We start from the raw sequence: 21,299 nt of genomic DNA on the forward strand, positions 1-21,299 counted from the left end.
CCTTTTAAGAAAATAAACACCCAGTTTTTCTAATTGGCTAAATACTAGGAACTGTCCAGATTTCTTTCTGGAGTGAAACTTGCCTTCCTGGCTGATCACAGCTATTACAGCCTTCTCTGGGCTTTTCTGGTACTGCTTCCAAGGCAAGCCCCCAGAGGCACTTGTGTGAAATCCAGTAATGCTCTATTCACTTTCACCTCTGTGCAGGAATGCATTCTGCTTGTTCCAGCATAAAGTGCTTTATGTTTGTGTCTCCAAGTCGTCTCTGCTAACGCTGCAGCCTTCGGGAGCTGCCTCTCCTTTCTGCTGAGCCCGTTACCTGACTCAGGCACAATGGACTCTGTGGTTTGGCATCCCAGGCTTCAGGAGCCCCTCACAGGCTGTTTGTAACCAACCCCCCAACCAGTCATTAGGCCATAATTCCTGTTTACAGAGATAAGTCTTTATTGGAGCTATTGGAAGCAAATGGGACATGGTTCCAGTTTTATATACAGAGACGTCTGTAGTGTTGGTTACAACCAGTGGCAATGACCCGAGATTACAGTGCAGACCGTGTTGTTACAGTCAGTAACAGTGGCTGGCGTACAAACCACAGCACAGAAGCCAAATGAAGCCAAGTGTACGGGGTACAGCAGCACGGAGGGAGCAACTGAAGGTACAGAGAGCGTTCCCTTTACATCTGTACGCTTTTTTTGGCTACTGAGTAGATACAGCTCAATTTAAAATTCACTGTGCAGTTATTTTTCTTCCCACTCAACTGCTACCAAATTAAGAAAATCTGAGTGTTCAAATTACATTTTTAGTGCTATAAATAGCCATGGTTGTTGCCAGATTACTTTATTTGAAATTGCTTTATTTATAGTTGGGAATAGTTCAGTCATCATTGTTCTCTAGTGATTACAAATTGGGAGAAAACGGAAGTATTTTGAAAGCAGTCTGTAATTAGACCACAAGGATCTCTTGTACTTCATTTGGAAGTTTAATTCTGGGTAACTTCTTTGAGAGAGATTTATTGGGAAGAAAGATGGAATCGTCCACCATATTATTCATTTGTGGACTTCGTTCATAGTGTTTAAGGTTTCGATAGTTTATAGGTCATACTTTTTATTCAATGCCATATCCAATCTTAGTTCAAAAATAAACACTCCATCCTCTGTGGATAAATAAATCCATCTCTTGGCTGCAGGTCAGACCTCTATTGGTGAAAGAGATTTAGAAAAATAGACCTTTTCTTTAACGTTTAATACTCTGACTCACAAAGGAAAAGTGAAATTCATTCAAGTCTAGAAACAAATACAGTACAAGTGATTTATAGAATTGCATTACTTCCCTCTACAAACTTGCTGAGCATGAAACACTGCCCCAAAGCACTGCCTCTGTTTTTGCCTTGTCTTGGAGAAGTAATTATCATCAGAAAAGTCACATCAGACTGCACTGCCAGATTTCCTGTCAGAAGGGCTCTGCCTCCTGAGGAGTCTTTGCTTAGGAATTCTTTAGATGCATGGATGGTGGTGGTTTAGGGTTGCACAAAGGATATTTTAGCCCAAATTAGCAGCAGTTTTAATTGATTTGGTTGATGGTGATTTTTGGTGGGTGGAAATTCAGCCATTAAACAAAAGCCTGTGAGTTGGCCTTGGAAAGCACCAGCCTTTCCTCAAAATCTCCACTTGTGACACTGCTTCCCACTGATGTCCTTCTCAGCAAGGGGCTGATACATTTGGCAGTAGAGGTTTCATGCTCAACTTTGTCACTAAGAACTGGACAGGACTTTAAAAGCATACAGCCCACTGGGACTTGCTCTGCTGCTGTACTTCAGTGCTGTGGAGAGCCCCCACCCCCAGCAGTGTTGTCTCTGAGAAGTGCAAGTGTCCCAGCCTGGCTCTGGGGCAGCTGGAGCACGGTGACATTCCGGAGTGGAAGCAGTAGTTAAGCACCAGTTACTGGCCCCTGCAGAGGCTCAAGAGAACAGAATTGCTTCGTAGAGAGCTGGTCAGCCTAAAAAGCTTAGTCAGTTTGATCAATAAATATTGACTTAGGGTTAGGATGAGAAATAAGACACTGCACCTTGGAACTGGAAGACAGAGTCAACTTCCTCCTTTTTCTGTCCAAAAGGAGACTGGCTCCAAAACGTTTGTCCTTAAGGACCTCTGTGATGCCTGACAGATAACTCATTATGTGTGTATGAATGTACCTGTCCCCTTTTGCAGGGACGGGTAAATGTGTGACTGGACAAAGCTTGGAGGCTTTTTTCTGTGATTTTTTATTTTTTCAACCATCTGCTCTGTGTCATGTTGTCCCTGAAGGCATGGTTACCCACTCCTAAATTATGCAGCATTGCCCAGAGAATGGCTCTGTAGTTGAATATGCTCTCTGCAGTACAGCCTCCCTTTTCTTCCAGGGTATGTGGATTTCCACACAATAGATGTTACCAGAAAACTACACTCATCTTTATCGTGTTATTTTGAGCAGGGAAACAGTGATCTGAGTTTAAAAACACAGGAAAGAATCTGTACTGCAAATCAGAATTTTTGTAATTAAATTCATAGTATCACTAAGTTTTCAAAAGCTGTACTGCTCTGAATGCTGTTCTCTAGCCCACCGTTATTCTCCTTTCAGCAGAATGACTTTCCATCTGCTTAGAAACAGTTCTTTGTGAAAAGAATGACAGAAGAATAAATACTGTCTCTCTTGCCCTGGCTTTGTTACTTTTCAGGACACCCTTCACATTCTGTTGGAAGTGCAGCAATACACACATTTCAGTATGCATAGATCATTAAATTGTAGCAGTGCCAGTAATAAAGCAAAACTTGCCAAGATGTCCTGTTCCTCTTAATTAAGCTTGATTTATGTGTGCCTTTTGACTTCAGATGCAGTTAGTGTCCACTGCTGAGATGATGCAGTACCCTGAGTAACTTTGTATTGATTACGCTTCTGCAAGCTTGTGCTTTTGCAAGAACACAGAAATGAAACTCCAGGAAAATAAAGAAGTACATCAGGTTGTTTCCATGGAACACTGTTAATCTATTAATAGCAGCTTCAAAGTATGAAGTTAAAACTTACCTTCTGCTCTACTCCCATCGAAACAGATGAGTGCTATGATTAACTCCCCTTTAGCTTAAAAAATAGAAGTGGATAGAATATCAAAATACACTTTGCTGGTAAGATGAACCTACTTTGTCATAAGGAGTTACACCAATATTGGTGACCTAAACTGGTCACTGTGGGAGCAGTATCTGCTTTTCCTTGTTGCCATGCTCCTCTGTAAAGGCAGCTTGTCTAGAATACTGTGGGCATTGCAGAAATAACTAACTACTATTCCTTCTGAGGAAATTACTACTATTCCTTTTCCTCCCAAAATTCAGTTGTGTGCTCTGTACACTGCCTGGAACTATCTCCCTGTTCTGGGTAGGACTGCATCAGGAAACAAAATTTGTCTACTGGATATTTTGTGTTCCTCCTCTGGAAAACCAGCAAAACTGGACTTGTTTACTGAGCAGAAAAAATAAATTCATCTCCTTTAGCAGCATCATTAGCAGCTTTTAGCCTGCTGTATGGATAGATTAAACCTCTTGCCTAATTTCACTAGTTGTTGAAAAAGGAATCCCAGCTCTCCCTGCTCATAGTACACAAGGTTGCTGGCTTTCCCCAGCACACATAAACCTCCTGGTTTTACCACAGTCTGTCTTAATGGACTTGGAAAAGGCAGTGCAACTTTCCCTCCAACTTCTATGATACTCTAACCTCTAAAAATGGAGAAAGACATTTTCTTCCGTTGTTACCTTTTCTCTCTCTTGCCAGAACCAGATGCATTCAGAAATCCTGTGTTCAAGCTGATGCTGCACTACACCTCACGAACTGCAAAGCAGCATAAGGCAGCTGGAGCTTCTAGATCCTGGTTAGAGGTATGAATGAGGCTTAAGTTTAATCAAATAAAAATTAACTGCGGCTTTTACTCATTCCAACTCTCTTCAGCTAACCAGTGAAGGATAGCGAGTTACATTTAATTAATGCCTTTTAAAATTAAGTGTTATTTATTCTACTAGAGATAACAGTCCAGAGGTTTTCACAAATGTGCAGTTCTGGCTGGTGAGAAAACATTTTGAAGTTGTTTACTTACACAGCATAGAAGAGACTGCAGCTTTAATTATTTTCCTGCCCCAAATCTTTGAAGTTAGAAATCAGATAAATTCAGTCTCGGTTAAATTCAGTGTCTACATTTAAAAATTTTAAATGTTCTTTACATTCTTGTAACTCTCACTTCTTGGTGGATTATTAATTAAACATGGAAGAGTACTCCCCCTGAGAAGGCTTCAGTCTGTACAAGAGTTTCTATAGCTAGGCTTGATGGGTTCTTTTCAAGTACACAACTACTAAACTACCTGTGGTACAGTATATATGACCTTAAATTGTACAGAGTTAAGGCACCAAATACAGGATAAAACAACATCCAAAATAAGAGATATGCTTTAGAACTGCACATCTCCACACACCACTTTTGGACATTCAGCTCCTCAAAAACATCAAGGTAAACTATGTGGTCTGAATGTTTCAAGCAATCTCAGGAACTGGATTAAAAACCCCACTTTACTGAATTTAAACCTTACTGTCTGATGAACTTTTCTCTTACCTACCTCACAGCACTCACAGTAAAGCACTGCCTTACCTACACAGCATCAGACTGGTGTGGGAGGAAGAGCCCCCTTTCTCCTAGGAAACCCCAGAGAGAGGGGTAGACAGAGGAACAGGCAGATGTGTCCTGCTTGTGCTTTTGTATTATCTCACGTATCAGTTACAAACCAACAAGTGAATCCCATATCTGTGAGCAGAAAAGGCAAGCACCACAATACCTGGACACAAATAGGTGTGGATTCAGATGATACAAATAAAGCTAAGAAGGCATTGCTCTGGGGTTAAGCAATGAAACAGTTCAGTGGTGACAATTCTCCTAATGCCAAATACTTAACCAGTAACTTAAATATGTTCAAAAGAAAGTGCATGGGAAACTGCTGCTGTGATCCATAGGCACAGGACTTCAGTGCTGAGTTTCTCTGGTGAAGTGCTCCAAAATGACTTTAGCAGAATTTCCATTTCCAGTGGAATGAAACCAACAAGCTGTTAGACAAGCTGTCTCCTGTACTAAGACAGCAGATTCAGCTACCCAGCCTTTTTGCTCTGCTTTAAACAAGTCAATAAAATATCTCATTTTTCACTGGATTATTCAGCAGGAAGCCCAAGAGGGTCTGTGTGCTGAACATTGGAGCTGAGTTACTGTTTTTTGAGACAGAACAGCCGTTCCTAACAGAGCTCCTCAGTGTGCCCAGCACAGAGCTCATTTTCATTCTTTTGATGCCAGAGAGGCAAGGTCTTAGCTTCATGACTGAGAACAACAATCTGAATTTCATGTTTACACATCTCATCATGAATCCAAAGGAATCCACAGCAGCAGAGCTCCTCTGCTGTTTCCCTGAGCCACCGGAAATAGGAGCTGGTTTTGTAAGCTGCTTTGTGACTTGGAACTCACTGAGGCTGGGACACAGTTTTCCCTTCATTAAGTAAGAGGCAACTGTCAGAATTTAGCTAAAGGCAAGAAGTTCTAACACTGAGTGAGCATATCTTGGTATACCAAGCACAAGAAGCAGAAGGAAACTTCTAATTTTGTCAGAGGAAAGACTGAAATACTCTCTTGTTGTTTATATGGATTTGGAAAGATGTTCAGCTATCCCACCTCTAGACTGGCTCAGAAGTACAGATGCACAATTACAAATGAAGCAAGGGACTTTATATCAGGGAGTTGGTGGCAGAAAAAACAGGGAGTGCCACTCTCATTCTCCAAGGGACATTGCCAGGCCTGGATCAGGGATGGTACATTAAAGCTGCTCACATTTATTGCCATCTTGGAGATAAAGAAGTGACAAGAGAATGATGTTGCATAGCTGAACAGCCAACAAACAGAAGATTTTTTTCCTAGACTACTTGAAAAATCTTCATGCCCTTCCTCCTGCATTTTCTACATTCTAATAATCTGAGGAACTTCTTGTCAGGGAAATTGTTCTCAATAGCTCAATAAAAGCAAAAAGCCTCAAATAATTTTAGATTTGTGCACTTCTCCCCAGTTAAGTTCTTTCAGGGGCTTGAGGGCACAGTCTTTTATTAAGACACACTTTAAATAATTTTTTCCTACCAGAAGGCAAGTGTTCTCAAAGAAAGAATCCTTGTCTCCAGAGATGAGAGATACTGGAGCAGTTTTCAGATCTTTGTAAATGAGTAGAAGTAGTCCTCTGGCACATGAATAAGTTGAAATATTTGTAGGAAAACTGGTTTCTCTGAAGTGCTTCACAGTCTGATTTAAAGTTTTTAAGAATCTAGACTTATATGTCACAATTTCATAATCTGAGAGAATCATTTACTAGGATTCTAGAAGATGATCAAAAAAGGCAGAGCAGGAGGACAGACTTCACAGAAGCAAAGGTATTTAACAGCAGTGAAAGTTGTGGCAGCAGCATTTACAGCACATTAAGTGGGGAGCCATGACAATTGCTGAATCATCTAATTAGCTCACACTGGCTACACGACAGCAAATTAGACAGATTAGGAACCACCTACCCAGGCACTAAATTGCCTTTGTGAGGGTTGGATTGTGCACTGTGTCCAACAGAAATTGCTTGGGCAACCGAGGCCTCGTGTTACACATTCCCTTCAGGAGCACAGGCTGGCCTCCCTCCATCCAGCTGGCGAGACGCCCAGCAATAAGGTCACTGTGTTCCAGCTCCTGAATGTGTGCTTAAGGAAGACAGCAAGCACTGGCAGAGAGAGAACACCATGGCAGGAAGCACCACATACCATGCTTTGAGCTAGCCAAGCCCTCCAAACCAGTCTGGTTACTCTAAACCCTTCTCTAGGTAGAGCCTGCTTGGAGGAGTCTCTTGTGGCTGGCAAAGTAGGACTGAAGCAGACCCCTAAAGCTCATGTTTCTTTTTGCAAAGTCAGTGGTGATGCCATTCATTTCCAGTAGAGAGAACGCATTAAACAGTTTGAGTCTTCATTGTAAATCTCTGGTTTTTAATCCTTTAAGTGCCAGACACCATCTCCCAAAATACACACGATCATCTGGTTAGCTAAAACTAGCATTAAGGTGGGTAGTGTATAGGCACAGACTTTCCCTGGGCTCCTATATATAGATGTACTAATTGAAAGGAACTTTTCAGATTTCTTTTCCATGAACCAGAAATTTGAAGTGTAAAATACCATTTCTGCTCCACTGAAAAGGTACTTCAGAATTGGTAACGCTACTGGCAGTTGCACAGAGCATACACAACCAGATTTATGTGTTTGGCTCTTGGGTGGATGCAGAAATGCAAAGCTCAGTAGCTGTAACACAGACCTCCAACCTCACAGAAAAGGCAGTTCAGACCAAGCTCCTGTGAGGAGGCTTTTAAAAGGAAACCTAAAAGTATTATGCAGAAAAATGAGTTCCTACTTCTGCTTTAGCAAAACCATGCTTGATGCAACACTGACGAAGCAGATGTTACCCAGATTACTCATCAGATAATAGCCTGATATTAAGCTAAAATCTCCTGATGGAATTGGCTGCTCTCTCTCAAAAACATGAACATCAGGCACTTCAGAGCCTACTCTGTGACCCTTCAGTACATGGGGCCATTTTGCTCAAGTTCCACATGAATGACAGGGGTTCCCGGGCAATCATGTGCCTTCGGGCCTTATCTGATTCCAGGTGGCTGCAGAAGCCAGATTTAGGAGTCTTAGTGTGTTTCACATATCAGAAAATGGTGAAAATGGTTCTCTCCTACTGAAAAGAGAGGCAGCAAAGGCAAGGGGCCATCTCAGGCATAACTACTGCAAGGCTTTACTGCATTACAAACAGCAGGGTATTAGAGAAATCTGGAGAAAAAAAGATGCAAGAAAGTTGAGATCATTTAAAAAAACAGCAGGAGAGTGGAAAACTTAGGATTTTAAGAGTTAAAAAGAGTAATAACAGAAAAATACAGAAATTCACAGTTAAAGCAATTCTGCTGGAAAGAAATACAAGTGGATTAAGCTGCCAAGCACAGTCCACAAAGAAGCAGATCAAATGAGAGTCAGCAAGATGTTTATTATCAGTCCTTGAAGTGGACAGTGCTTGTCAGGCTGACAGCAGTTAAGCTTAGGAAAGGAATATTCACGAGAAGTTCATTATAATGCACCTTGGTGCATATAATATCCTCTCTGAAGGAGCAGAGCAGCCTGCTGCTCCAGGATCAGCACTGCTGGGCCTGCCAGGCTTAAAAAGGACTGAACTGTAGGTGAGCTGCAGATCCAGCCCTGAGTTTGCACCTTGAAGATAACAGCAGATGGAAACCTGCCCCTGAACAGGAAGGACGTTCTGATTGCTCATCAGCTGTCCTGCAGATGTCATGGAAGGGATTATGGGTTTCCAGGGCCAGCCCCTGGAACAGTTCCTCAGTTCATTTCCCAGGTGCAAGTTCAGGAGCAAAGCTGACACTATTGAACAGCTCTTTTTCTCTTACCAGCCTATGCATTATACCCAGAAATATCCTGAGGAATGGATGGACATGCAGTTACTTACTGAATTTGATGATTCAATATTAAAATCAAATATAGTTTATACTTGCTGTTAGTGTTTTGATGCAGACCTTTGGGCTTGATACACCACTACATATTCTGTACCAAGTGTGACACCAGTGTCAGCTGTTACCAGTCAGGGGTTGTTCGTGTTTTCATCTCTGAACTGAGACCCTAAAATGCTAATGCATCATCATCAGCTTGCTCCCTTTTGCTTTTTTATTTTTTAACCATTTTTATATAAAAAGAGTTGTTTCCAGCAACTTCAAGTACTGCAAGTACTGCACTTCTGGAGTACTGTACTGTGCAACTTTGCATAACGCAAGGTTTAAAAGACAAATAAAAAAATAGTATTTTAAAACTACACATATCATGTGCACCAGTAGGTCATAATCCAAACCCATTTTAATCTAAGTAGAATATTGTTAAAACATTTACTACAGAACTGAAAACAATTATTCATGGATGGCTGTATCCTAATTTCCAGCTGTAGAAAACCACAGCTAAGCAAAGGATTCACGCAGAGATAAATCCCTGCCTGCCTGCCCTCCTGTCCTGCACTGCACCCACAGGAGGGAAGCAAACCTGGCTGCTTCCTGAATTAATTTGACCTCATGTAATTTGATCTCTGCAGATTTTAACTGCAATATCATCAGAGTTGTTCACTCTTCATTTGGAGTTTAGCTTTAATAGTTTAGGGAAATAGTTTCTCTCATTATTAGTGTCACCCAGTGCACTTAGCCAGAACCAAGGTGTGCATTCAGAGCAGGCCGTGGCCTGGCTTTGGTACCTACCCAAACGTGTCCACAGGGATGCAAGGAATGCAGTGCCTGACACAGCAGTATCAACACAGCTTTTTATGCTACACAGGAGAAAAATACTTGAAGGAGAACAGTCTGTTGATAAAACCAAACAATTTCTTAAGTGTTAGGTAATATTTTTAAACTGAAACTGGAGTATTTGAATTGGCCTTGAGAAATACAAAGTTGGGATTCAGACCTATGTATTACTTCTTTAAACACTGAGTTAACAAGACATAATAAAAACGTGCCATATACAAGATTGTCACAGGTATATGAGAATTTTAGAAAAAAAGCAATAAAAATATTCTTTAAGCTGAAAATAAAATCTCTTACCTTTTATATCACGATCTCAGCTTACAGTCACTACATTTCTGCTTATTTTATACAAGTGCATATGGCTATGAAGGTCCGGAGAGAATGAGAATAAAGTGGAATTAACCTGCTGAAAACTGCTTAGAAGTCTTAAGCTGCAACATATAGATGTTCCAATACCATTTAAAAAAACATTCACCTTTCAGTTATTGCTGATTGACAATCTCAAAATATCAACATACAAATATTCAAGAGGGAAAAAACTCAGTAAATTTAGAGCAGCAATGGTTTTTGAACTGGAAGTTTCTCAAGTACTGTGTTTTCCTATCATTTGGATGGTGATTTTAAGAGACACAAAAGTAATGCACTTGATTTTCAAGTTCAGGCCTACCATTTTTGTGCCTCATATCAATGATGTGGGAAAGAGAGAGAATATATAATTGTTACATTTTGGGATAAAATATTATATTCTATTTTTTTTTCTGCCATTTTGCTACATTTCATGTCTGCTGACATGCACAATGGTACAAAGCACTGCTGCTTCAGGAGTGACCATTGCACAGCTCTGTAGCAACTTTGATAGGAAACATGCAAATACAGTATAGTATCAAAATTCTGAAGGACTTCAGTAGTGAAAGTAAAGGCAGCTTTCAGTGCTTGAAGCAGCACTCGACCCGGGTTGTGCCTTGGTTTGGCATTTGGTTTTCCCCCCTCAACACACCAGTCCTTCCCCTTCTAGTGTAAAGAAATAACCAGGAGTATATAGACATCTATTGCTATGTACCCAAAGAGAGGACTTGTGGCTTGGACTAAGTATTGCTTTTCATTACATGGAGCAAAGTTCAAGAAGTGAGAAAACACTTTAAAAAAAAAAGAAGGAAAAAAGCTCAGATCCCATGTCTGAAGTTGAGAAACCTCAAAACGAGCCACGTTTTTCTTGCTTTTAAGACATGTACAAAATGCCATTTGGAGCCACACAACCTGATGGTTCTAGAAGTCAGAGAAGAAATCTTGAGGGCCCAAGTGAATAATAAAAGGTGCGATGCTGAGAGGCTGGCAATAGGGACTGTCAATGAAAAAACCACCTACAGTGGGAGAAGAGCAGAGAAGCAAAAACCTCACGTTAATTTCTGAGACTGGCTGAAGCTAAAGCTCCATTTAAATTTCTCTGCTCTTTCAGCTGCAAGTGGAATTTTCATTGTAAAATGGGCACTTTGAATTCTTCGAAGGTATTGAAACATCTAACACTTCCAAGGTTACCACTTTCTAAACAAAGAACTGACAGCTCATTCATATTTTCAGTAAAGCAGAGAAATGTAAAATATGCAGCAAGGGGGCAAGTTTACAATGTGGTTAGTAACTCCCAACAAATGACAAAAAATAAAAAATGACTTCTATAAATCATCTGAAATGACTGCCATCATGTTGGAAAAGAGCATAGCGCCCTTCGTGTCTTTGAAATAAGAAGTTGTTTTTGGCTTACAAATGTTCATTGTATAGAATTGGTTCACAGAATATTTTGTTTGGAATTTTACAAAACTAGGGATTCAGGAAAAAAAAAAAAGGAAACTACAAACAGTTGCCAATCAGGGGAACTCCAAAAGGGGGGGGGGGGGAATGTGTGCAGAGGAAAGATTCCTTTAATGAATATTTGATTAACAAAAATGGGCTCTGATCAGCCATGCTTTTTCTGCTCCGTGATGGCTTCCTTTCATCCATAGGCCAGCAAAACAGATCAGTGATTTCTGAGCACCTCTCAATTTGGCTCCATCCCCGGCCCTGCTCTGTGTCCGTGGGTGACACCAGGCTCACCCTCCTGGGCCATCATCGATGATTTATTAAAGTACCACCGACACCAAACGGAAGCGAGAGCCACGGCAGGAGGAGAACCATGGAAATGTGAACACATTCCTAAGCACAAATACTCAGCTTAAGAATAACAGCTGCAGTTAATTCCAGGGAAAGCAGCTTGCTCTATAAGCCACCCCTTATTCAGCTTTTCTAAGGTTTCTCTCCCTCTAAGGGGGCTGTGGGGAGGAGGAACTTGACACTGCTTTAAGCACCGCTCTTACAACACCCTCAACACAGACAGAGCTCCCCTTGCCTCAGCAGCAGCGGCTGTTAGAGAACAGGGGACAGGGGCAAATCTTTGGAAGAGCAGCAACTAAAGCCAGCCTATGGAAAAGCAACGGGCAAGGGCTGAGGAGAGAGTGCAACCAACAATGCTGCTTATTTGTGGGGTGATACCTTAATAAAGACCACTGGAACCCCCTGTTAGTGCCCACAGCAGTCCACGATCCATGGAGACTCCAGTCGTGGAGCTGGAGCCTATCCTGGAATTTCAGACAGGTGCACACACTCCTCGTCAAAAAGAGGATTCTGAGTTTGAGAACCAGCTCATAAAAAAGTACTGGCCTATGGCTGAAGTGTGTCACTTTTCACAGCAGCACTCAACAAGAACTGGGACAATTAAATAGCAAGTTTTCATGGGGACCTTGTTGCTGCTTTAGATTCTTATAAATGTAAGGGGGAAAGGAGAACCTTTGGTTTAATATACAATTGGCAAATAAAATGCTTTCTGTAGAAATGGTGGATGGAAAATCAAGGGTGGGCAGACAATCTTAAAAGTGAAGAAGGCCACAAGAACAAGTGGAATTTTTTTCTTTTTTTTTTCTCTTTTTTTGTAAAAACAGAAAAGAAAGGAAAACATGTAGTTTTTGAGCTCTAAAGAACCTGATTGTAACATTATTGTTGTCCTTTCTCTGGGCAATACGGTGTAAGGTGTATCCCTGGAATTGCATCCTTCTGTGGGAACTTCCTTTAATACTTGTTTAATACTTGTTTCACAGAATGCAGCCTTATACAGAGACAGACTAATTCCCTTTGTTTAATTTGTTTTTCAGCATTTTGTGTATGAGTGAAAAGTCTTCTTGGATAATTAAGACTGTGTCTAAAATCACAGTATGCTGATCTATAAGGAAACTCAGGTACTGATGCTTAACTATAAAAAATAAGATAAAACAATATTTTAACCCATATTTTACTAAGTTTATTACACACCATAATATTTACAAAGTTAAATGTTAACTGTAAAGTTTCTATCGTGTTTTTTATTATTATTGTTATTTTTGTTTTTTAAGGAACTATGCCCTGCATTTAATAACCCTACAGCAAATACAGGTCATTAACTGAGTCTGTGTGACTGCATTAGGAAACAGGCAGTACTCTTGTGTTACAACAAAACAGTTTATTTGTGATCAGTGTTTTATATTCTATACATCCTTCACAAATTTAATTTTACATAATCGGATACTTCATTTAAAACGTAAGATTTAAGCTTCTAGTTCTTCCCTATAACAGAAGGCTGGTATAAGTTATTTGAAAATGAGGTAACATTTCACAGAACATTTTTTTCAAGTTTTAGAGAACTAAATTTGCATTTTGTTAAAATCAAAAAGTAGGAAAAAGATGTTTCTTTACAAATGACTTTGCTCAAGTATGTGTTCAAAGAAAACAGGATAAAAAGGCTTTTTTTCTTCTAACATTCTGTACTGTATTGTGTTGTTCAATCAATAGGAATTAGCTTCTGCCATTTGCTAAAAGAATGAGTAGTGGGGAACGGGGTAAGTTGGGAATTTCATAACTGGTAACAGAACCATTCTCTTGGGTAAACCTACAGAGAGAAGAAAGGGAGAGGACTCCAAATAAGTTCAGCAATCCAAGAAAGTCAGATAAGAGCTTACAGTAGTGTTCTCAGTAACCTTTTCCAGATCAGTCAGTCAGTGTGATGTCAGGGTGCAGAGTCCCATAAACAGTAACGCTTCACCACTTTGCTCTATTTCAGACAGATGGTTATAGCTTAAAGTCTGCTTTATTTTTGTCCTGGTGTTTGGTAAAATTAAGGAAGTGATATTCTCAAAAGCAGAGTGTGTATTTGGACTTGAAGCTCTATTTCATAATCTTTATGGTAATTAATCTCTACTAGTTTGTTCTACATTGAGGTAATTTCACAGGCCAGTTGCAATTGCAGATATTCTAGACAGGCACTGCTGTGCATAAAATACAACTCACAGGGAAACTGTTCAGCAGTTTTGATCAGCATCCAGGTAGGTCAGCCAAAAATCAAGCACCTACAGTAAATTCTGCATCTGCTTCCTTATTCTGCACTTCCTCTCCTGTGTTGAAGTAGTAAATCTGGAAAGATTGACATCTGCCTGATTTCATTATTATTTTAGAGTTCTTGTGGCCTCACAAACTTCTGCACAATTAAACGTTTGTTTGGTTTTTTAATCTTGCCTATTTAAATTCTAGTATTTAACCTATGTATCCATTTAGAAATCACAAAGCAGCAACAGCAGGTATTTCAGAGCACCAGATGATCAAAGTGAAGTTTCCCAACATGCAACAGCTTACAAAGGCAAAGAGACATGTTTACCTTACAGCCAAAAAGCATTATCCCAGAACTTCGCATCACAATCATAAGACATTAAGAACAGAAACTCTTTATGTGAAAAATGGGGGCATCCAATTCCACAATGCTTTGAAGTCAGTGATATGTCACATATATACACCTAAGTGCTTAAAATCCAGCTCCCACAATAGGCATAATGAGAAAAAAAAATCCCAAACCAGAAGGAATGAATGAAAAAAGCAAGAAAAGCTGCAGGGAAACTTGGTAACAGTTGTATTCCTGCCTTCAGCAGGGAAAGGATTCCTCATGTCACAGTGTGTCACTGCTTGTAAAAACACAGACATGCAGATCCCAGTAATCCTAGTTATACTCTGAGACTCTTGCTTGAAAAGAACCAAGGGGGTTTTCAAAAAATCCATACCCCAAACTAAATTCCCTTTCATTTCTCTCTGAAAAAACATGTTGCTGTTCCTTGTGTGATGCACCACAAAGGACAACATCGATGGGACAGCCCTGCTGCCAGCTGTCCTTCTGTCAGAGGACAGGGCCAGTGAGCAGGTATAAAACTAGAGAGGTTTGCTCCAAACCTGGGGGAGAATTCCACACTGAACACAGCCCATGGGCCCATTCTCCCTCTCAGTACAGAATGGACCAGCTGGTCCCAGTCAGGCAGAGCAAACATTTTCCATAAAGCAGCAGCATTTTTGCCCTGTTAGAGCTCATACCTCTAGAAAAGTCATGTAATTGACATTTCAAAATATATTTAACTTTTATAGTGATATCAGGGGAGTTGGTATTGCCCAAGTTAGACAGATTTGGGAGGAATGACTTATTAAAAATGGTAAAAAGCAGAAGTTTCCCATATGAAAAACTCCAGGCCTTGAAACATGCCAGTCATTTAAGCAGAAGACTGTGACCAGTCCCTGCCACAGGAGAGGCTGGTGGGACTGGTCCTGGTGGGCTCACGTTGTGTGTGCCAGGACATATCACTGACTCCAAAGTGCCCTGCTCCCATTGCCACATAAACCTCATTCAAAGTAACCAAAAGGGCCGGTTAGAGGAATGCATTGTTAGTCCAGCATAAAACAAGCCAGTGGGGAGGGGGAAGCCGAGTTAAGGAAAACCCTTCCATCACAGCTCTCTGGTTATCAGCTCATTTTACAATCTCCATGAAACCAGTGCTTTGCCAGCCTAATAGAACGTGTTTCATAGTGAAAAGCATTGTGGCAAATGACCGTGTCCTGGCTGCCTCACAGACTCATTGCTACCAGTACCAGCTACCCAAAACCCATCCTGGTGCCTCAAGCAGTGGTGTTTTAGCCTGCAGGGTGGGGGGGTATTTGCCCATAGACTTCAAAAAGTTGACAGCATTAAGGGAGCTTTGTCCACAAGGCACTTACACTTGGGGACAAAAATTCCACCAATGTTACTGTAATGCTGTTGAGCTAAATCTGGGTCAGAGATGCTGAAATAGGCCCTTCGGTAGTCTTTGAATGGAGCACAGACTGGCTGTAAAAAGTAAGGGAACTACTTGGACTGGGTTCCAGTATGAAGGGAACAGGCAATTAGAACAAGCAGTCCTTCCACAGACCAGGCAAAGCAGAGGCAAAAAGCTACTCCAACCAAAAAAGAACCACAAGGTTATGGCATAAAAGTGGTGTTGTTGTCATGGTTTAAGAGCTTAAATCTCTTTGAATTTCTCCTTGGACTGCCACATTTGGACTGCCACAACAGTTCCTGCACAATTTCGAAGGGGTTAATGACAGGACTGTACGTACCGTAGGCTGGTGCCGCTGTGCTGTATCCGTACGGTGCTCCATAGCCTGCAGGAAACACAGCAGGGACGGGGTCATTCCTGCCCTGCCTGCCAGTGTTGGCACACCTGCACAGGGGCAGCGACCCTGTGCCTGAAGCAAGAGCACAGCAAAACCAAACTCCCACCAACACATACAAATATTGCTGAAAACACTGAAGTGTTCCTGTGCTGTGGCCACAAGGACAAGCTGCCAGGGACTTTCTCAGGCCTCAGCATCAGAGAGGTAAAATTCCCTATTTCATTTCCTCAGCATTTTCTTTTCCACTGAATCCCTCAAGTCTGCACTATCAGAGCATGGAGTTGTCATGACACAGACAGCCCATATTTGCTTATGTTCTTCTTAAAACACAAATGTAGTCTATGCAGAGAACAGTTACTTTCCTAAATTTCCTTTAAGAAGAGAACACTGGATGCCTGTGACAGATGTCACGTCCCCCTTAGTAAAGCTCCTGGCTTTCTCTGCCATTTCTAACAGACAGAGTTCCACAGAAGACATATGAACACCTCCACACAAACAGATCATTTTTCCCCAGAGAGCAGAGTGTGACTCTGAAGTACTTGAGAGAAAAAGCAACACAGGTAACACCAGCATTGGTTTCTACATGTTAGTAGTTCATGAAGGCTTTACAGGTTTTTGGTTTTATTCTGATGAGACTGCTGGTGTCACTCCAAAAAGTAAGAGATTTCTGAGAATAGGAGATGGAGAGAAATAATCTGTGAAGGCCAAGGCCAATAAAAGCTTAACTACAGCAACTGGGAAATTAAACTTATTTCTGGAATAATTCCACACTGGCAAGAAGCATGCCCCTGGCAGGTTAAAGTGTCTCTTAAATGACTCCTCAGGCAGACAGACAGTTCCAAAAACAATGTTAACAGCCATTAAAAATGAATTACTGGGTTTTAATATTTAAAATGACATGACCATACAGGAACAATGAAGATGACATGCTGCCAACAGTGCAGGCAGGAAGGCTCCCAACAGCAGGGCTGTGCTATTAGCATGTGCAAGCTGCTGGAGGGTGTAATTAGAGCTCATGCTGCAATCTGAAAACCTGAACATGAGGACTAGAAGTGTTATTTTTTGAAGTTACTACTGGGTTTGCTTTGACTGAGGCATCTTCAGCATGTCATTCTTACAAATCTGTGGTTCTTAGAACAAATGAAAACAATGTCTGGATTCCTTTCACATGTCACACACAAACCTCAGACATGCTGTAGAGTCACAAAGAAAATGTACTTTGAAAAGTAATTTGAGGATGGAGAAAGTGATCATTTCATGAACATTGTCTTGTGAAAATGTGAAATGGGAACCAGAAGCCCTTGAACCTCAGAAGCTGTTTCTGCTAATCAGAACAATGCAGTGCAGATGATGATTCCCCATCAGGCAGAATATGAAAAGAAATTCTTTTATTTCTGGCCACCACAGAAGCTACTATTAGATGCTTCCAGGGGGAATTAATGTAGAGGTTTTTTGGGAGCTCAGGACTCTTGAGCCTGCAGACTTCATGTTCATGAAGGATTCCTGGAAAAGGCACTGCTAATGCTAAATCAGCACATGATCCAGAAGGTTCTCAGGCAGGAAGAGAGTTTTGGGAATTGTGCCATGGCAGTGAACTATGAAGACAAATCATAAAATAATAAAGCCAGGAAAGCCATTATGCCCATAACTGTGTGCTCTGTGCACACAGAGCTTTGAGCTGCACACTCATAAAGGGTACACTCTGCCAGTTTTCCAGCTCTTTGATGTATTTAAACCCCCATCAAGCCTTCTGCTCCATGTCAGATGGTTAAAGGAATCACTTGCACAGGTGAATAACACACATGAAGAAGAACAGCCCAGAAGACAAATCCTAAACTGTCAGCTCCAAGTTGGTGCCTTACCTGGTGTTATGTATCCAGTAGCAGCAGCTGCCCCCACAAACGCCCCTCGTGTTAAAGCACCTCGTCCTCTGCCTCGAACAGCCTGGACTGCTGCAGAAACAGCTGTATTGACAACCCCTTTAGTCTGCCCAGAGGGACAAAAAATAGCAGTTTAGAGAGTGAGTGTTGCAGGAATACCAGGCCACCTGCATTAAATCATCCCCTTGGAGAGGGCTCTGTAAACATGCCTGATGTGCCAGGCTGGCTGAGCACAGACTGGAGAGTGCTGTGCCAAAGGATGTGAGTGACAGGGACACAGCAGGTCCCTGGCCCTGTCACTGCCTGCAGAGCCCAGCACGTTCCCCGTGCTCAGCCCTGGCAGTCCCTTCCCTCAGACTGTGCCTTATTTACCTCAGATTTGGGCATGATTGAGCACTGCTGGCTTCCGAGCCTCTCTCTGCTGCTCCTCCCTGCCATCTTTCCCACCTCCTTACAATTTTCCTCTCCTCAACCTACAGCACTGGCTTTATATCTCCCTTACCCTCCTGAACCCACATAGCTGCAGCAGGACCAGGATTTCATCCCCAAACAACCAGCTCACAACAACACCAGCCTGTGTTAACCTCACTTTACCAGAATGCTGCCTTCTGTATCAAAAACCAACCCAGACCTGGGATAATGGTCCAAAAAGCAAGTTACAGTTCTTACCTGAGGAAGTATCTTCTTTTTCTTGTTATTTGCTGCATTAGGCCCAGAAAACAGTTTTTCAAGTGCTGCTAATGCAGCACTTGCTTTTGCTACTTTCTTGTTTGGGCCTGCACCTCTGAACTTCTGCCCATCTACTTCTACCTGAAAATTAAGACATGAGTTTATGCCTAGTATTGATCCACAGGAACACCATGCTGCACCCACTCAGCTGATGTGCCACCCATAAAGAACTTCAGTGGGAAGAAACATCCTTAGGGTTTTAAGTGACAAATTTCTATTGATTCTAGATTTGAAACTGATAAAGAATACCAAGGTTATCCTGGGAACCAGTGTGTCACAGATACTAGGAATCTGGAAACTGCAACTACAACTCAAAGAGGACCAGCACATCTGTTGGATACTAGATTTAACCCATAGCTTGGGGTCTTCCTTGTCATGAAGTTTTGGTCAGAATCAGTTTTAATTCTCACTGTATTTTCCTAAAGTAGAAAGGCTATTCCTTTCACCAGCTGAATCATCACAGCAGCAAAGAGATACATAACCTGAGAAATCACCAACATGCATTGCAAAAGGCAAAAGAGAAAAATGTGAGCTGCAGCAGCAAGTGACTCTGCTGCACCATGAATAACCCCTGAGCAGCTGCACTCCTGCTCCACTCACCTCCATCACAAAGCGCTTGTCGTGGCTTCCCCCTGTTTCCGAGATGAGCTCGTACTTCAGACCTCTCCTCTTCTCATTGAGCTCCATCACTGGGTTTTTGCCACTTGCTGTGAGTATGGGACCCTGAGTTCTTACCTAGAGAGACATGCAGGGTGTTACTGCAGAGCCTTTCTCTCTTCAAAATGCAGCCAAACTTCTGCACAGGTAACACAGCCCTGGCTGCAGCAACCTGCGATGCGGGCACAGCAAAGGGCAGGAGGACAAACAATGGTGTCACAGAAGTCACACCCATTATTTCTGCTGCTGAGGGCTACTGTCCTCATGGCCTGATCTGGTGCCTGCACAAATAAACATGACACCAGCTGCACTTGGAATTGCAACCCTGAGAGAATCCAAAGCTGAAGGTGGGGCCATGGTGTCAAGTTCCCTGAAATCGAAGGCTTTCACACTGAAAGGAGAGACGGGCCTTCCCAGCCTGCACACGTCTCTGCTGTTCCACCTAGTTATGTCCTGGCACTACCCAGCTCAGACTGAAGAAATCTCTTGCCCTGAGTCACGTGTCTTAGAAGAAATGTCTGTAACTGTTTGGAAAGCAAGGTGAAGCTGAGATCTCAGCACACCAGATCCGTCTGCAATAGAATTCTCTCAGCTATGGATAAAAACGGGGCAGTTCCATTAAAAATACTCTATTTCCATTTCCCTGGAAATTTCTCAGTGGACTAAACATGTATGTGGTTTGAGTCATCCATGATTACACACTGTCTGGAAATAGTTTCCCAACTGAACAAATTTATGTTTTACCATTCTGACAAGTAGAGCAGAAAAAAACCCCAATGAAAAGTGAAACCCCAAACCCCACACCTCCATCTTTTGTATTTCAATGCAATCCTCACCTCTAGGGTAGCGGAGGTGTCAGCTGTGGAATTGCCAGTATTATTATTGCTTGAGATTGAAGACGTTGTTTCATTTTTACCTTCAGTATCTGATTTTTCATCAGAACTTATGCACTCCACATCTGCATCAAAACCTGTTGGATACCCCATCGCTTGTAAAACCTACAACAAAGCCCCATGAAAGGAACTGTGACAGAGGCAGCAGAACAGGAACAAATACAAAGCTGATCACAACACAACAAACAGTCCACCATACACTTTAAAAAGGCAGATTGCTTAGAATATTAGTTTTCTCCTATTTGAAATGGAGATATCCATTTCAGTGGTTATCAGTAGGGAATACAGTATCAATGGGGAAAATAATTTCAGGTTTCCAAAAGTGGAATCAACACAAAGCAGAATTTTAGTCTCAAAGATACTCATGAGCATCATTCATCATCTCAAGGATTCCTTGTAAAGTCAGAAATTAAAGACACTGTTAATGGCCTTATATGGGAATAGTTTCATGCATGATTTCCCTCCTGTGCCTATGGACAGATCAAGAGACAGACTGTGGGGCAAACGTGACAAACAGTCTTGTGAGAATTCAAGCCTTGTACAAGATGGTACTTCAGGAGCTCAGTTCCTTCAAAAACATCCTCCATGAGCAAGGCCAGCCTCTCCCTTAACCAGCTTCCTGATCCAGCTGCACAGAGCTACCACACATAGGGCAAGGGAAACTGAAAGGAACCTGAAACTGCTGAAAATTTAGGGCCCAGAACAAAGTCTGCAAAAATGACTGGTTTGAACCCTGAGCTGAGAACTGCCTGGGTAAACCCCTGGCTCAGCTGCCATGCACTTGGGGTACATTTTCAGGGCTTCTGCATTTTAAAAAGGTCAGATTAGAAAGTGAAATCTCACATTATTCCCTCTTATAAGACTGGAAGGCAGGGTCTGGGTCTGCTGAGAAGGGAAGGAAAGAAAGAGAGAGAAAAAAAATGTGACTCTCCACCACACCACCCATTTCCTCTTGGCTTGAGTCGCGGATGTTTTGATGTGCAAATTTAGAGAAAACAGAGCTGGGTCGGCACCAGCCCAGATCGGGCTGACGCAGAGAGGTTCAAGGGCAGAGCAGTCACAGTTTTTCAGGGCAAGAGAGGTTTTTAGGCTTTTTTTTGTTGTTTTTTAAACTGCAGGGAGGAAGGCAAAATAAAAGAATGAGGCAGAAGGTCTGGAAGGACACACATGCAGAGAGCTACTTTTCCTGAAGGAATAAC

General features: G+C 41.8%; 1 protein-coding gene across 13 annotated transcripts in view; it reads right to left on the reverse strand.

The window, feature by feature from the left end:
* Positions 1–420: 420 nt before the first annotated feature.
* The window catches only part of LOC120512368 (spermatid perinuclear RNA binding protein), a 59,434-nt gene continuing 38,555 nt past the window's right edge, over positions 421–21,299 (reverse strand). For 4 of the 13 annotated variants that reach the window (XM_039730585.1, XM_039730586.1, XM_039730583.1 and 1 more), the window contains 6 exons: positions 20,044–20,205; positions 19,151–19,285; positions 18,491–18,631; positions 17,804–17,927; positions 15,885–15,929; positions 9,793–10,780 (listed from right to left, as the gene is read on the reverse strand). In XM_039730585.1, coding sequence (XP_039586519.1) covers positions 10,686–10,780; positions 15,885–15,929; positions 17,804–17,927; positions 18,491–18,631; positions 19,151–19,285; positions 20,044–20,205 — 702 coding nt within the window. In that variant the 3' untranslated portion in view covers positions 9,793–10,685. The other 9 variants (XM_039730594.1, XM_039730597.1, XM_039730587.1 and 6 more) reach the window with 6 other exon arrangements.

Source organism: Passer montanus, unplaced genomic scaffold, assembly GCF_014805655.1.
Source record: "Passer montanus isolate IOZ18808 unplaced genomic scaffold, ASM1480565v1 scaffold73, whole genome shotgun sequence".
NCBI lineage: Eukaryota > Metazoa > Chordata > Aves > Passeriformes > Passeridae > Passer > Passer montanus.